Source organism: Oryzias latipes, chromosome 21 (genome assembly GCF_002234675.1).
Source record: "Oryzias latipes chromosome 21, ASM223467v1".
NCBI lineage: Eukaryota > Metazoa > Chordata > Actinopteri > Beloniformes > Adrianichthyidae > Oryzias > Oryzias latipes.
The window spans coordinates 502,505-520,303 of NC_019879.2; the positions used below are offsets into that span (position 1 = coordinate 502,505).

The 17,799-nt window shown below is 46.4% G+C and overlaps 1 protein-coding gene across 1 annotated transcript in view; it reads left to right on the forward strand.

The window, feature by feature from the left end:
* Positions 1–17,799, forward strand: part of LOC105356367 (diacylglycerol kinase beta) — a 123,571-nt gene that overhangs the window by 62,777 nt on the left and 42,995 nt on the right. The window contains exons 16-17 of the mRNA XM_023950595.1: positions 11,453–11,543; positions 15,726–15,927. Of these exons, the coding sequence (XP_023806363.1) occupies positions 11,453–11,543; positions 15,726–15,927 (293 nt within the window). The remainder of the gene's footprint in view (positions 1–11,452; positions 11,544–15,725; positions 15,928–17,799) is intronic.

Sequence of the window (17,799 nt, forward strand, 5' to 3'; positions counted from 1 at the left end):
AATGCTAACGCCGTCTGAGCAGCCAGTGAACACTGACACATTGTTCTGTGCGTTTCTGATTGGCGGCTCCAACTGCTCTGTTGTGCTGTGACTGATGTCCTGGCAGAGTGTGTGTCTCTGAAGCCTCGCAGCTCCTCCAGTTGAAAGTCACGAGTCTGCAGCAGATGATGGCTCATCTTTGACCCCTGAGAGAGGCCCAAAGCCTTCAGCACTGGGCCATGTTGTTCTCGCCGCTCCTCACGCCTGGATGTGTGCCGCGTTTACACGCTTAGCACTCACCTCCTCATCCCCCAGTTTGCAGCAGTGGGAGGAGCAGACCAGGACATTTTAGAGAATCCTAACATGGAGACAACAGTTTAGGGATGGGACCTTCCTGTTCCAACACCGCTGCACGTCAGAGCAGAAAGGAAGACATGGATGATCTAGTATGACTGATCTGCACAGAGTCCAGATCTGAACCCGACAGAAAACCTCACTCAGAGGAATCAGAGTGAAGACCGGCCTCATACTAAAGATCAGGAAAATTCCTGTAAATTCCTAAACCTGAGTGAATACACCCAGAGCAGCTGAAACTGATTTGGCTGCAGAAGGGGGGGTCACATTAAAGCACGGATCTCCAAACTTTTTGCACGGAGAGCCAGTGTGTGTAAGGTAACCACATTAGGAGTGCCAGACATCCATACTGTTATCTTTAAACCCAAACCTTTGATAAATGGAGCGTCACAATGATGTCATACGGCGTCCTTATGCCATCCAAGACGTCAGTCTTCTCTGATTTATTCCAGCTAAATTGTCCACACATCCGCACGGATCGTAAGCTATCGTCACGTCAGGTCACCGCCTGGCCTTGAATTGCCTCGCCTCGCCTTCTCCATCCACACGGATTCGCATTGTAAGCCAAGACTTTCCATTGACTTTATAAAGTGAAGATTCCTCTGCCGAGGTCTCCTAGTGTTTACAACTTCATCAGCGGCATCCAGGCTCTCTCCCCGCTCCCAGCGCTGTCCGCTCATTTCCTCTCACAGCTGTGAGTCTACCAAGTCCTGCTCCCCCTGCTGGCGGGAGGTTTCCACGCTCCTTCAGTACTGCAAACTTCTGACCAGGACAATAAACAGACTATTTAACCTTTACTCTTGGGTTTCCTTTTTGGCTGTCCTCGACAAAACCTGACAGAACGTTCCGGACATGACGGACCCAAAACCCACTCAGGAGTGGAAGGCATGAGTGGAGTCTGCAATCTACAACTTCGAGACACAGCTGGGGGAATTATCCTCAGAGTTACAAGAGATCTCCAGAAGACTGGACAAAGCCAGTATTGCCGCCAGTGTGACACCTGCCGGACCAGTAAGTCAACCTGCACCTGTACCTCATACCCACCCTCCGGAGAGATATGATCGGGATCCTACTTCATGGCGGACCTTTTTGACCCAGTGTGAAATCCAGCTTTCCCTGCACTAATCCTCTTTCTCCTGTGAGAAGGCCAAGGTGGCATATGTCATCTCCCTACTGATGGGGCGTGCTGCTCAGTGGGCTACTGCTGAATGTTCAAGGGGTTCCGAGGTTTGTTCCTCATACCAGAGTTTTTCAGCTCAGCTGAGTCGGGTTTTTGATCCATTGAAACCCCGGCAGGATGCAGCACACCAGTTGTCCCGTTTACGCCAGGGGAAAGACTCTGTCAATGATTATGCCATCAGGTGGCATAATCACACTGGCGGCTGACAGCCAATGGAACAATTATGCCCTGTTTGATATGTTCTACCAGGGTTTGTCTGAGCAGGTTAAGGACGAATTGGCAGCTCGTGAGCTGCCTCAAGATGTCAACAACCTCATCGCTCTAGCCTCCTGTATTGACCGGCGGATCCAGGAGAGGAGAGAGGAGAGGGCGCGAAGACCTGGTTCTCACAGTTTTTTCCAGTCACGTCCTTCTCCCACTAGAACATCACCTCTGATTCGCCATCCTGTGGAGGAGGAGCCGATGCAATTGGGTCGAACCAGCCTCTCCCGGGAGGAGAGAAAGAGACGCCTTAACGGAGGACTTTGTTTTTACTGTGGTTCTCCAGATCACCAAATCAATGGGTGCCCAGTAAAAGACAAGGCTCCACACGCAAGGAGGAGACGTGTGTGAGCCGTTCAATGTCCTCCTTTTCCGGTTCAGATCATCAGACCTGGGCCTTTTTTCATGTCGGAGGTGAGGTCTTCCCAGAGACTGTGTTCATTGATTCCGGTTCTGACAGTAACTTCATGTCTGAAGAATTCGTCAGAAAGTGGGGAATCAAAGTCTTCACCCTACCTAAACCACTATGTGTCAGAGCCATTGATGGGCACGTCATCACGTCTAGTCATCAGCTCACAGAACCAATAAGGATGCAGATTGATAATCACTTTGAGCAAATAAAGTTTCACGTCATTAAACAAACTAACTCTCCCCTTCTTTTGGGCTTAACTTGGTTGAAGGAACACAATCCTCAGATCGATTGGTTGTCTGGAACAGTCTTGGGTTGGGGGTCTGAGTGTCCTACTAATTGTCTTTGTGCTGTGGGAACGCCTTCACCAGATCAGAAAGTCACCACCATAGAAACCTATCCTGATCTATCCAGAGTTCCTGCGGTTTACCACGATCTCAAGGAGGTGTTTAACAAGATCAAGGCCTCTTCATTGCCTCCTCATCGTCCCTATGACTGTCCCATCGACCTGCTACCAGGTACGTCACCACCAAGGGGACATTTATATTCTCTGTCAGGTCCTGAGAGGGAGGCAATGGAGAAGTACATCAAGGAATCACTGGCAGCGGGCCTTATCCGTCCATCCTCTTCCCCGGCTGGTGCTGGCTTCTTCTTTGTCAAGAAGAAGGATGGAGCCCTACGCCCCTGCATTGACTACAGAGGCTTGAACCAGATCACTATCCGCAACAGTTACCCTCTTCTTCTAATGTCATCTGCTTTTGAACTCCTCCAGGGAACCAAAATCTTCACCAAACTGGACTTGGGCAATGCTTACCACCTAGTCAGAATGAGAACTGGAGACGAATGGAAGACTGCCTTCAATACTCCCTCAGGTCATTTTGAATACCAGGTCATGCCTTTCGGTCTTACCAATGCACCTGCGGTCTTCCAGAACCTCGTGAATGATGTCCTAGGTGATATGTTTAACAAGTAAGTGTTTGTCTACCTAGATGACATCCTGATATTTTCTCGCTCCAAGGCTGAACACATTCAGGATGTCTGTGCGGTTCCCCGGAGACTCCTTCAAAATCGACTGTTCGTCAAGGCTGAGAAGTGTGAATTTCACGCTTCTACCACATCATTCCTGGGCATGGTTATTGAGGGGGGTAAGGTAAAGATGGACCCAAGTAAGGTCCAAGCAGTCCTTAGCTGGTCAAGACCTGAGAACCGCAAACAACTCCGTTTTTTGGGTTTTGCCAATTTTTACCGGCGGTTTATAAAGGACTATAGTCGGGTTGCATCTCCATTGCATGCCCTCACTTCCTCTAAGAGGGTGTTTTTCTGGGATGAGGCTGCTGACAAGCCGTTTCTAACCTTAAAAAACCTATTTACATCGGCTCCGGTACTGATTACTCCTGACCCTACGAAACAGTTTATTGTAGAGGTGGATGCATCAGACATTGGAGTTGGGGCGGTACTATCCTAGAGATGTGGTCTGACCAAAAGATCCAACAAAGTGCCTTTTTCTCATGGCGGTTAACAAGTGCAGAATGCAATTATGACGTGGGTGACAGGGAGATGTTGGCTGTTAAAGAGGCTTTGGAGGCATGGCGTCATTGGCTGGAGGGGACCGAACTTCCTTTTCTGGTTTATACCGACCACAAGAACCTAGAGTTTCTGAAGTCTGCTAAGAGGGTTAACTCTCGTCAAGCTAGATGGGTGCTCTTTTTTAGCCGTTTCAATTTCACCCTGTCCTACAGGCCCGGATCGAAGAACACAAAAGCGGACGCCCTGTCCAGGAGGGACGGGGAGCCAGTAGCAGTGCCATTACCTCGGTCGGCACGAGTGGCTGTGCTCAATGCGGACATTGAGGAGGAGGTAATGGCAGCTGCCAGTAACACTGGATCTCCATCTGCCTTTCCCACTGTCCCTGCCTGTTCCTCTCACGGCTGTGAGTCTACCAAGTCCTGCTCCCCCTGCTGGCGGGAAGTTTCCACGGTCCTTCAGTACTGCAAACTCCTGACCAGGACAATAAACAGACTATTTACCCTTTACTCTTGGGTTTCCTTTTTGGCTGTCCTCGACAAAACCTGACAGGCTCTTTATTGACCGTGCACTAATGCACACATATGCAAGTGCCCTAAGGCCGTCCACACACTGCGCTCTGTCGAATTTCTTCATTTCTAACAGCCAGGCAACAGCCAGGCAACAGCCAGGCAGGAGCAACGCTGGTCATGTGACCAGCACCAACGGGCTCCTTACGTAGGTCCCAGGATTTGGGGGGAAATGACCCGTACAGGTTTGCCCATTCGTTGAGACTAAGGCAAACAGCTGTAAAAGAGGAAGAGAAATTCCCAACAAGCTTTAACAGTTCTAAACAAATCTCTTCTTCAAACTTTTGGAGAAAATCACTGAAGCTGAGGGTCAAAGGTCACCCAGTAGGGCTAGCATTGATAAAATATTTGCAGCCCTTAACCATGAATGGTAAACTCCAACTAAAGCCCTCAGCTTCTACATATTAAAACAAATGTTCAGTAGTGTTTATTTTATTTTTGTTTTGTATTTACCCAATCATCTAATTATTCCCAATTAAGCAGCAGGAGGCGCTATAGTTTGACTAACGTGTTGCTTTAACCCACTGGTAGCTAAACACAAGAAGAGCAACACAAAGTTCTTCGCTGGGATGTTTTCAATTCCAAAGAAGTCCACACTGTCGGGCAGACACTGTGTAGGTTTCCAACACAAATATTGCCAACATTTCTCAAGAGAAAGTAAAGAAAATATCGCTCAGCCTTTCATCAGCACCAGAAGGCAGGAGCTGCAGGGATCAGCGCTCAAATACCCTAAAGGACTGAGGTGGACATGCTACCCTGGAGCAGTGCTGACGAGTTTAAGATCTGATGGACTTTGTGGAACCAGCCTCCAGCATCTTGTCAGGACATACCACCACCGGGCTTTCAGAAGAAGTTCTGACGAGAACCGGATGTGTTTCCTGAACTGATATTTATAAAAAGCAAACTTGAGGGGAAAATGTGCGGTCCTTCACGCTCTGACCCAGGCGTACGCACAAAAACGGGTGAAATGAGAAACGGCGACACCGTCGGCAGATGGAAGAAACACCTGAAAGTGAAAATGACAATACTGCCTCTCAGAAATAACATGAAGACTTCACAAAGCAGGTCTGACAATTAACAGCTACACCAACACCCATTTGATCGATCAGCAGTGAAACAAACAAAAACATCAAACGAAAATTACAACAGAAATTCAAATGAACACATATTTGCAAAAAGAAAAGTGAAATATGTTCTGCAATATTGGCATGTTGTGCAATTCACCCTCATAAATAATATAGTTAACGGAACGAAATAATGTACAAAACTGATATTCTAGTTAATGTGTCCGTCTGGCGGAGCAGATATAGGTGCAGACAGACAGACAGATGTATTAATTGTCCACTGTGTTACGTGAACTCAAGGGGTTTAACCCAGATGCAGGAAGGACAAGGAGACTGAAGGAACTATGAAGGCTATTTAATGCCAAAGAGTTAAGCCAAACAGAGAACATCCAAACAGGACGCTGCGACAAACGTATGCAGGAACAGAAACCTTAAAAAGGAACCAAATCAAAGTATAATGAGAACCAGCTGTTGGGGGAAAACAGCGGACAGGGAAGGAAGGGCGACCTCCAGAGGGAGTACAGCTGAGCAGCAGGAGGGTGAATGTATCACACAGGGGAAAGTTGTTTTCATTGTAAAACATTTCTTCATAAGCTACGGAATCATGGTATGCATACATATGCATACTATGGTATGCATACCATGGTATCATGGTATGCATACATATGCCATACAATGTCTGGCGTATGCATGCATGTCTGAATGTGACATACAGCAACAAGAAATTACATTTGCTGAACAATTTTCCATTTCCATGTCGATTATTACTGACATCTGTAGCTTGTCAGATGCAATTAAATGGATGGTCTCTCATCAAGAGGGGTCAGCTCCGGTGTCCCCTTTCCCCCCCCCGTGGCAGACACACTCTGGTGATGGAGCGCTAGACGTCTTTTTGCCTCGACTTTGATGTCCGACCATTTCTTTTTATTTCGGCCACGGTCCGAGGTTGTGAGGCTGCAGGATTTACGGCGTCTGCCGCCGTTTGCCGCTCATGTGCATTAGTAATGCCCACACTGTGCCCTCCAAACAACACTTTTCTCCTCTTTTCCACCTCGCCAACGATAACTTTTACTTCACATTGAGTGAAGTTACGTTTTATTGATTTCCTCTCTGTGTTTGCCATGATTTCGCAATCAATGAATATTCATTTGTGGGCGTTTCACGGACTATTTATGGGTAACTATGGGTGTGTCATGAAGCCGCAAAAGCTGCGCTGCATTTAGAATTGATTGTGATTCATTAAGGGAAAACTCTGTAGGATGTGTGTGCGCACGGTTTTATAAATCCAAATATTTCTGTGCGTACGCACGTCCTATGTTTCATCCGTACGCCACTTCTGACGCAAATCCTACGCAAAGTTTTAGAAATGAGGCCCCAGGTTTCGCCTGGTGCTCCTTTTGGTTTGTCAGGTGTGAAAGCTCACCCAAACTCTGGTTTGGGTCTCTGTTCACTTGCAGATGAACTCTGGTGCGGTTCTCTTCTGAATGCAGACAGACTTTCCACAGAGAGGAGGAGAACCAAAGGGAGCAGATGCTGTGAGCACCGTGTGTTTGTGTGAATCTGAAGGAGTAGGAACCATGAAGTTGGAACTGCAGACCAACAGATCCACGAACGTCTTTGTTTTCTTGGTCTGAGCCGAAATCTGGATCAGAACTGGACGGATGGATGGATCTGATGTTACTCACCCGCTTAGGTTGGGGTGGTGATGGGCTGTAAGCCAGAGTGTAAACAAAGGGCAGGCTTACTGAGTGCCAACGGCCCCGCCCACAACTCAGTGGAGAATTTCTAAGGTTCCTGCTGCTCTGCAGAAACTATTTTTTAGAAAACAACCCAGTTTTTAAATTTTGCTAAGAAGAAATGGCATCATGATGATCAAAAGTCCAGTGGAAACACCTTTGGCATGGTTATGCAGAAAGCAATGGAGGGAGTTGAGGTTCTTGAAGAGGAAAAGTGGAGGAAGAAGTGTCGCCCTTTGAGAAGCTCAGACCAGCTTTGTGGTTCTTTGCTGGATTTGTACTGAGGAAATGGCGCATACCATGCCAGGTCTTTCAGTACCAATCCAGTTTATGGAGTGACCTTTATAAGAACTCCACCACCACCAACATGAACCTAAGCAGTGAGTTTTGGATGAAACCAGAAACTGAAGAGAGCGCTCCCACTCTGTCCTCTCCTGTCCTCACAACAGCTTCAGCGCCTCCTGTTGTGGAGGAGTCCCCTGGAGGAGGAGGTTCCTGCTTGAGGTTTGCTCCCCCAAACCGGGGCAGCAATAATGACAGACTGAAGTGGCTTTCCTCTCCCTGGATCTGTTTGATTATTTAAAATCCTTTTCTGTCCCAAGTCTGCATTCATTTTGGGGTAGAATCATGGGAATGGTGGCGGAAAGGCTTATCGTCCATCAGAGACAGCAGAGGAAGAATGAGTTAATTGCATTTTTTTTAGGAGCATCTCAAGTGGAAGCAGCTTAATGAGGTTGGGCGGCTCGGCTGCCGGAGAATCAATTAATTGTGATCTCAAATGTACTCATAATCCCCTCATTTGACAGCAGCACAGGTTCTGGGGAGGTATTAAGGTGGGGGGTGCAAATCATTAGCAGCTCTGGTCAAACAGAGCAGGCTGTGGGCTCCTCGTAAAGTGTTTCTGTGGACGCCGTCCTCTGAATTCAGACACACCCTCACTGCACTCAGCTGTTGTGTCAACAGCCACCATGTTTGCTTCTGCAGGGTGTTTGCATGTCCAAACGATGCTGTCACATCACGAAGGATCACCAGTGACTCCAGGAGATCTGGGTTCTAACTTGAATTGTGGTGCAGTTGGGGCGGCCGTGGTCCAGAGGTAGAGCGTTCAACCAGCAGAAGATTGCTGGTTTGTTTCCGGCATATGTGTCGAAGTGTCTTTGGATAAAGCACTGAACCCCATACTTCCCTTGTGGCCATAGGTTGGCGCCAGTGTCTGAATGTGTGTGTGAATGTCACACTCTCTGCTGCACCCATACGGGAATATCATCCAAACGTTCTTCCTCCATATGACGTAGGAAACCAAACTCAAACTGGTGTTTGTGAGCAGTGACTTGCTGAAGCTGCACACAGGACATCAGACATTTGACTGTCAGCAGCTTCAATCAGGAAGTTAGAAACTCAGGTCACTAAAGAAGCTTAGATTGTTCTTTGATATCTCTGCTGTCAGAATGAAACTGTCTGAGTTGTTGTGTCTTTGTGTGTGTGTGTGTGTGTAGTGTGACAGTGCAGGTTTTGTTATTTCCAGCTAATGTTGAGACCCAAACTCAGCAGACACGCCCTCAGGTGTAATGCATGTCACTGTAAATACCACTCATCCAAGTCTGTCGGTGTGGTCACAGCGGGCGCCCTCAGCCGCGGCTGTAAGGCAGTCAGGACGCAGCGTCATGGTCATCAACAGGACCCTTATGAAGGGGGCGGGGCTAACAGAAACTCCTTCTTTCTATTTTTTAAGCCCCTGAGGGGGAGAGGAAAACCAAACACAAACGGAGATTATGTTCAGTTCTCAGAAAAAGACATTTTACCAAAACAGACGGCGCCTGAAGTGGGGGGGGGGGGTCTGAACTTGAGTTCTACCAAAGACCTGCTTCTCTGCCAGACGTTAGATGGATCTTCTGCTTCTGAGGGTTGTGATGTTTCCCATCCACCCATTCACACACAAACTCAGGGTGTTTGCTCTGCACACCCACAACACCATTAAGGGGAGTGTTTATGCAGCAAGCTCACATGCAGGTAAAGTACATCTCACCTGCAGCTTCTCCTCCTCACACAAGCTTTCTTCTTAGTCAGGACACGGGAAGACCTTCAGCCAGAGGAGAAGCTGAAGCCACAGCTTCTGCTGGGGGGGGGCTCTACGACCTGTCGCAGCGTGTCCATAGAAAAAATGGGTAGCGCTTTCTTTTACAGCACATTTTTTACAGTGTATTTAAGTGGTATTTGCATGGTACTTATTGTGTAACTACTGGGTACTTACAGGGTATTTACATGGTACTTGCTGTGTATTTATGTGGTACTATTTGGTTCATACTTATGTGGTACATACTGGGTATTTCTAATATACTTACTGGGTATTTACATGTTGAGCAAAGGTGTCTTTTGTGGTACTTACCTCATGTAAGAACAAGGTAAGTACAAATAAAATACCTTGACCTTTAGGTCTGCACTCGTATGTTTCATGGTATTTACCATGAATTTACCACAGAAACTACCCCTTAAGTACAATGAAACTGGACTGTGAAAGAAAGTCAGTTAAGTAGTAAAGCTGTCCCAGCCTTTACTACTGAAAGTACTATGTAGTTGAGTGGAAATAGGGATGACTTTCTTTTACAGTCCAGTTTCATTGAACATAAGTACCGAGTAGACACAAAATTTACCCTGTAAGTACCAAGTATTTACACAATAAGTACCATGTAAATACCACTTAAGTATACTGTAAGTACTGTACTGTAAAAGAAAATGTTTCTAAAAAATTTGTATGAACATTTTCTCTACGGGTTTGCTGAGCGGTCTAAGACCTGGATATATCAGACGGGCCACCTGTGTACCCCATACCAGTTTGCCCATGTTTGCCCCACATTCAGCCCTCATCCACCCATACAGGCGGTTGGGACTAAGGCAAAGCCCACCGTGGCATTCACCATACCAGCATGGTTTGGACCTCTCTTGACCTTTCTCTTCCTGTGGTTTGGTTTGGTCTCTGTTTTGTTCTAGTCATGTTCTGTCTTTAACAAAATGACGGAGCTCAGCAGTAAAATAACAAAAACCACTGTCTGTCACGCCTCCGAGTGGAGAACAAGAGTCAGAGGTGGAGGCCAACAGTTTACATTGACCCTGGATTGGTCCAGGACCGGGCCTGGATTGGTCCAGGACTGACCCTGGACTGGTCCAGGACCGGGCCTGGATTGGTCCAGGACTGACCCTGGATTGGTCCAGGACCAATCCAGGATTGCCTGGATTGGTCCAGGACCGGGCCAGGATTGGTCCAGGACTGACCCTGGATTGGTCCAGGACCGACCCTGGATTGGTCCCGGACCGGGCCTGGATTGGTCCAGGACTGGTCCAGGACCGACCCTGGATTGGTCCAGGACCGGACAAACCCTGGATTGGTCCAGGACCGGGCCTGGATTGGTCCAGGACCGACCCTGGATTGGTCCAGGACCGGGCCTGGATTGGTCCAGGACTGGTCCAGGACCGACCCTGGATTGGTACAGGACCGGACCGACCCTGGATTGGTCCAGGACCGGGCCTGGATTGGTCCAGGACCGACCCTGGATTGGTCCGGGACGACCCTGGATTGGTCCAGGACCGACCCTGGATTGGTACAGGACCGGACCGACCCTGGATTGGTCCAGGACCGGGCCTGGATTGGTCCAGGACCGACCCTGGATTGGTCCGGGACGACCCTGGATTGGTCCAGGACCGACGCTGGATTGGTCCAGGACCGGGCCACTCACAGTGGATGATTTTGAATGGAAAAATGGTTTCTGGAACTAGGACAGAACATGTACCTTTGTCTTCTGACGTAGATTTCCTCTGAAATCCATTAAGAACAGATTATCCTGACGAGCTCTGCTGCCTCTCTACTCTCAGTGAAGCAGCAGGGCTTCTTCACTGTTTTGTCTGGTGGATGTGTCCTCACCGCCCCCACCAACACATCAAAGGCGGAGTCAGGAGGACACGCAAAGCACTGTAGAATGAAAAGCTTCTCGAGAGCCAAAAGTCCCATCCAGGTTCAACACAGTGAAGCCTCTCTGTGCGTTCATGTAAAAAACCACGATTGGAGCAGGATAGGAACAAGGAAGACCCCCACCCCCACCCCCCGATGCAGCCATGGATGGAGAGGCCACAGTTCCATCATGGAGGTTCTTCTCTGGGAAACATTTGTAACATTCCCTCAGATGAAGCATGGTGACTGACTGTCCCTTCAGCAACCTTAGCCCCCCGTGTCAGACTGGGGGGTGGGGGTCCCCAAGATCCGAGTGTGAAACCAGAAAGTTTCCTGAGCTGCAAACACAAACTGGAATGCCCTCTTCTTCATCACATGATCCACAGGCTGAAAACAGGAAGTTTCCTAACCTTTTGTTCCCTCTCATTTCTAGAATGAAGAACAAGCTCTGGTACTTTGAGTTCGGCACCACAGAGACCATATCTGCAACCTGCAAGAAGCTGAACGAGTGCATTGAAGTGGAGGTGAGATGCTCCATCTTTTATTTCCGGAAGTCTTTCTATTTGCTCCTGAAAAGGTGCAAGATTCTTAGATAATCTTCACATTGCAGCTCCTCAGTCACCGTGTCTGCTCAGACCAGCAGGAAGCACAGATGCTGACATGAAACTTACTTCCACACAGTTACATATCAGAAATCCAACGTGTTTGTCCTGGATGAAGAGAGGAGAGGACATGTGTCGTCCTCTGCTGAAGCTTTCACAAAAGCAGACGCTCCAAATAAGAGTCACAGAAGAGATGAGCAAGATCAGAAAAGACTTCAGGGAAAAGGTGATCATCGGGGTGATATGTTGTTTCCACCTTTATGTTTATTGAGGCCATCTCAATTATGACAGTAATCTAGAGGTATTGATTTATGGTTCCAGGAAACGGCCATTAATTTGCATCAAATGAATGGATGAACAAAGTTAAACTCCCATAATGCACTGCTGCTTGCTTGCTTAAGTCATTGTCCACAACTAGGAGCGCGGCTAAAAAATGATAAAATTGTGTCGTTATTGACCCTTCAGCCGATGTCCAACCAGACTGCAGGGTTGGGGGGGGGGGGGGGGGGTCCTGTTTGACCCATGGGTCAAAAACAGCAAACTGCTCTGCTGCAGTTTTCAAACATAGATGGGCCACTGTGCTGATCAGTCCATGCTGGTTCAAAATCTGGAGTGCACAGAGTCCATGTCTGCTACCCCACCACCACCACCTCCTCCTCTGTGCTCAGCAACGCTGGTGACCGTCAGAGGACAGAAACTGGGGTCAAACAGAGATGGACAGAAGCTGTGGTGCTTGATGAATAAAAGGCGCATAATCACTGTACCTCCATTAATAACAATATCTTTCAAATTCTCCACCCTTGGATAACTCTTAAAAAAAGTTTATTTTCCACACTACAACCTTTTTTTTATACATTTCTCTTTTGCATGAGTTCGTCTGTTTCCCAGATTCTTTTTAGTGCAGTTTTGTACGCTAATATCCAACACGCTGCTATGTTCTGATTGGCTGTTGATGTTGTCAATCCATCCCGTCCATGTCGATGCGTGCAGCTGCCAGAGTTGCAGATCTATAATCCTGGACTTATTGTACTATGAAGGTTGAACTTTGAGAGTTTAAAGAAGAAAGAAACGTGTGGAAATGTTCACGTCTGTGTAGTGAGGAGTTTTTCAGCCTGAAAACGTCTAGAATCCTACTCCATGGATTTGGATGCGTGCTATTCTTAGAACGTAACTCTTGCGATAAACAAGTGAGCACTGTCAACATAAAGGAATGTCTGAACTAGTGTCAGTCTCAGCTCTAAACATTAGATGTTCTCAGACTGGTGGTGTTCAAGCTTTAGCTTCATTCATGGTCATACTTTTAAGAGGTGTCCCTGAAAGGCCCTGAGCTCAGACCTCCTGGAGATGGTGCAGCACGTCTCCACGTTCAGCGAGGTGGGCCTGGAGGTCGTACCAGCGCCCCCTTTCTGTCCCCACCTGTTTGAGTGTAGACAAACACGTGATGGAACCATTTCTGTCAGGCTGATTAGGAGCTTTCAACTAATCAATGGAAACTTTTCTTTCGCCCCAATGGCTGCAAACGTCATCATCACTTTTAACGTTACTTGACATTTAATCACAGGGTATAATTTAGCTTCAGAACAGAAGCACAGGGTGTCTCTGATGACAATTTGCCAAGTTTGTATGAAAAATGACTCGGAGACTTTAGTTCTGATCCCTTTAGATCAGATTGCATAATGAAATGAAACCAACAGTGAATAAAGATAAAAACAAAACCTGCTTGTTCTGTCAGGCCGTAAAAAGACTGATGCTTCTGTTGTGTAAAGATGAACCCGTGAAGAAACCACCATGTCTCCCCTGACAGAGCAAATCTGCCACTTATGGTGAACAGTTCCTCTCCAGGGTTTGTAGATCTGCTCTCCTCTTTCACACATCTGTGGTGGAACATGAGGGTCGTTGAGAGTGTGTAAGGGCCTAGCTTCTTCATCATTGGCATAATTGTTTATGTTTATTAATAAATCAGTCTTCTTCACTACATTGAACTAATGGTTACTTTTGTGCTCCTTTGAAGGCTTTTTTTAAACAAAAACACAAAAAACTAGCAATGTGGGCAGCAAAACAACACACCAATTCTGTAAGTCCAAATCCTAAAGTCGGTGTTGAAAAACAACGCATAAACCCCTCCCACTTCTGACCAATGTGTCTGATTTGCAACAAGAGAGCAGCGGAGGCAACTGCAACAAAGCAATCTGATGGCAACTTTAAGTGGTTAAAATAAGACCAGTCAAGCTGCAAATAAAGCAAATGTTGGAAGAAGAAAGAAACAAAACACAAATTCTGTAAGCAAAGGTGCACAATTCCTGTTGGTAAATTGAAGAATTGCTTTTGCAGAATACCAGAGATTTTTTATGGATATACTAAAAGTATTGCTTGAAAGACAAATATAACTCCAAGGAGGGTCTAAGGGCAGGGATGCCCAGTTTCGTTTAGAATTTTCCTATTAAATTCTATGACTTAATGTTTCTTATGATTGTATGTTTATTATACAAGTACTGGTATGAAGCCAATTGAGACGACTAATGTTGTAATATTGGGCTGTAGAAATAAAATTGAATTGACCGGAATTGAACTCCATATAATTTTGGCCCTAACGTATACGAAAGTATTGGTCTTCCCATCAGGCTAATAAAACTGGAAGAGCAGCCAGATTTTTCTTTTGCATTCAGCTGTGTGGGAAGTTACAGCAGAAAGTCAAATTAAACTGGAATTTCCGTTTCACAGCATCTTCACACCTGGCTGCTGTAATCATGCGGTGTGAGCACATGGACAGCCTGCACAGCTCATTTCTAAAAGCAGAGAGCTTTAAGGTGAGCTGTGTGCGTTCTGTTCCCACTGCTGACTGCCTCTGCTGGGTCTGCGGCCCGTCCTGCTGCATCTCTGCAGTAACTGCAGCTTCTTCCTGAGAATCTCAAGCCAACATAACGTTGGTATCCATCAAGTCTGACCTCAATGAAACTGTTTCCTCTCACCCTTCAAGCTGTTGGTTGCTGACAGTTTTGAGTACATTTTTCTGTTGGCTGTTTGCCCTCCCTTTGTATGTTTCCAAGCTCACGTGCAGGTAAAGGGGGAGGAGCCACAGCTATGTTCTTTTTCATGTTGCAAGAAGTTATGCAAAACAGTTGTGACTTGGTTAATTCTTCTCTAAGAGTTCTGGTAAATCGCCTGTCCGTCCTGGGGGAGGATCCCTCCTTCATGTGGACACCCCTGAGGTTTCTTCGTCTTTTCCGGAATCCGTTTTTTTAGGAGTTTTTCCTTACAGAGAAGGGGGGTCTAAGGGCAGGGATGCCAGTATAGCTTAGTCAGTTTGTTAGTTTATATTTTCCTATTGAACTCTTTGAATTCATGATCCTTTTGAGTTCATGTTTTACTTTGAAGTCCATCGAGACGACTGTTGTTGTGATTTTGGGCTATACAAATAAAATTGAATTGAATTGAATTGAATTGAATTGAATTGAATTGAATTGAATTGAATTGAATTGAATTGAATTGAATTGGATGGATGGATGGATGGATGGATGGATGGATGGATGGATGGATGGATGGATGGATGGATGGATGGATGGATGCATGGATGGATAGATGGATGGATGGATGGATGGATGGATGGATGGATGCATGGATGGATAGATGGATGGATGGATGGATGGATGGATGGATGGATGGATGCATGGATGGATGGATGGATGGATGGATGGATGGATGGATGGATGGATGGATGCATGGATGGATGGATGGATGCATGGATGGATAGATGGATGCATGGATGGATGGATGCATGGATGCATGGATGGATAGATGGATGGATGGATGGATGGATGGATGGATGGATGGATGCATGGATGGATGGATGGATGGATGGATGGATGGATGGATGGATGGATGGATGCATGGATGGATGGATGGATGGATGGATGGATGGATGGATGGATGGATGGATGGATGGATGGATGGATGGATGGATGGATGGATGCATGGAGGGATGGATGGATGGATGGATGGTCCTGGTTTGAAGGACCAAGGAACAGGTGGGAACAGTGGGGGGAGGTTTTGGGGTGGAATTGGAGCTCACTTGTAACAACTTGCCTAAATATTGTCTCCCCCCAGTGTGACGGCGTGACCCTGGACCTCAGCAACACATCCCTGGAGGGCATTGCTGTTCTTAACATTCCCAGCATGCACGGCGGCTCCAATCTGTGGGGTGAGACCAAGAAAAGGAGGAACTACAGTCGCATGAGCAAGAAGGTCACAGACAAAATCCCCTCCATCACTGTCACAGGTGCTAAAGTGCTGAAGTTCTGCATGCAGGGTGAGTCCCAGCAGGAACCCAGAAATCAATCTGGACGATTGTCTTTATAGCTGTTGGATAAAAAACTGCAGATCAGCACAAATCTTTGCCTTTCTTATTTTAGTTCCACCTGTTCCAACAACACATGACTTGAAATGCACATCAGGACATGGCGACATAAAGATAGAACACCAATTAAACACGAACACTGGGGGACAGGCCACCCTCTAAATCCCATAGACAAATGTGGGTCTAGCAGGCAGAAGTTTCAGAACACTGCAGTGTTTCCTGGTCCAGAAAAGACTCTTTGTCTTATTCTGACGTCTTAGCACGTCTTAGCTTCCTGGCTCGGGTGATCCAGCCAGCCTGCAGCTCCTCCTCTTCCCATTTCAAACTCAGACAGTCTCACTACATCTACCACAAAGCTGTTGTCCTGTGACCCATCTATCCTGCAGGAGTTAACTCTCAAAAACCCGTCCTCTGGTTCACGAGTGACTTTGGGTCTGACAGAACTTTTCCTGTCAGAGTTTCCAACAGTTTCTGATCAACTTTTGATGCTTTCAAATCTATAGGTTGTAAATACATTTTTGGGGCACAATTGTACTTTTAAACACTCAACTCAACTGTTTACAGGGACTTTACTATTTGTTTTGTATCTATCTCAGTAATGGGAGGTGGCGTTTTGCTCCTTCCCCTTAGCTATTATTAATGGAGTCCAAATCCGTGGATGAAAACATGACAGTTGTGCAGCAATAAGATGTGACACCAGTAAGACTTCAGGAAGTTGAGATAAAAGACAAACTTTGGAAAAAATGTTGCACAAATAAAAATTATTTGCAATAACAATCAACTCCGTAATAAAACAGTAATTCTTGTATTGTTGACTCTCATCCAGGAAAGAGTCAACAATTTCTAGAAAGACTGTTTTATGGCTGTGTGGAGTTCGTGTAACCTTCACTTCATGTGGGGGTGGGAAGGCTTTGCAAACACACAAGATACCATGAATGTGGTCCTCCGCATGCATGCTCTCACCGAGCTGTCCTCAGTTCAGATCAGCTGACTGAGCACAATCCTTGTTTCCATGGAAATCAGTGCGCTGTAAAGGCAAAGCAAAACAACAGAGTTTCCAAGTGAAAGCCTTGGACAATTACATTAAAGCTACAGCTCTCATCAACAGCTGCAGGTTCATCTACAGAGACACGCATTGATACAGCTGGAGGTACAACTTTAACAACAGCTTCCAAGAAGTTTCACAGTTTGTATTTTAGAATCAGTCAACTTCATTTATGTGGCATGTAAAAATGCATGTAAACATGTTAACATTTACATGCACAGCTTTACATTGAAATGCTTTTTGGTTGATGTCTAACCCTATCTCTGTTGATCATCCATCCTTTTTTCCACTTGTTTGGTTCCACGTTGCAGAGATGTGTCTCTTTGCTAACCCTCCTTGTACACTGTAACCTTCTGCAGAGGACACTTGAAGGCATCCGACCAGCCAGGACTAGACTCTCTGCTACTAATAATAAAAATAATAAAATAAATTTATACTGTATTCATCCCTCAATGGGGAAATTCTTCTCCGCATTTGACCCATCCCCTGGGGGAGTGGTGAGCTGCAGCTGAACCGCGCTCGGGAGGCAGTAGTGTTCCCAACAAAAATGAGTCCAACATGACATCATCACAATACAACACATCCAGGAGGTGTCAAAGTGCAATATCTTTTAGTGGTAATCTGAATAATTCTTTGATCTGATTGATAGGAAGCTCCTCCTGTCTGTGTGTCCCGCTCCTGTCCATCAGGGTTAGAATAGATCTTCCTGATGATGTTCAGAAACAGCAAAGACCGGAGCTCCAGTTTCAGACAGAAACTCTCCGACTTGGATGTCTGCA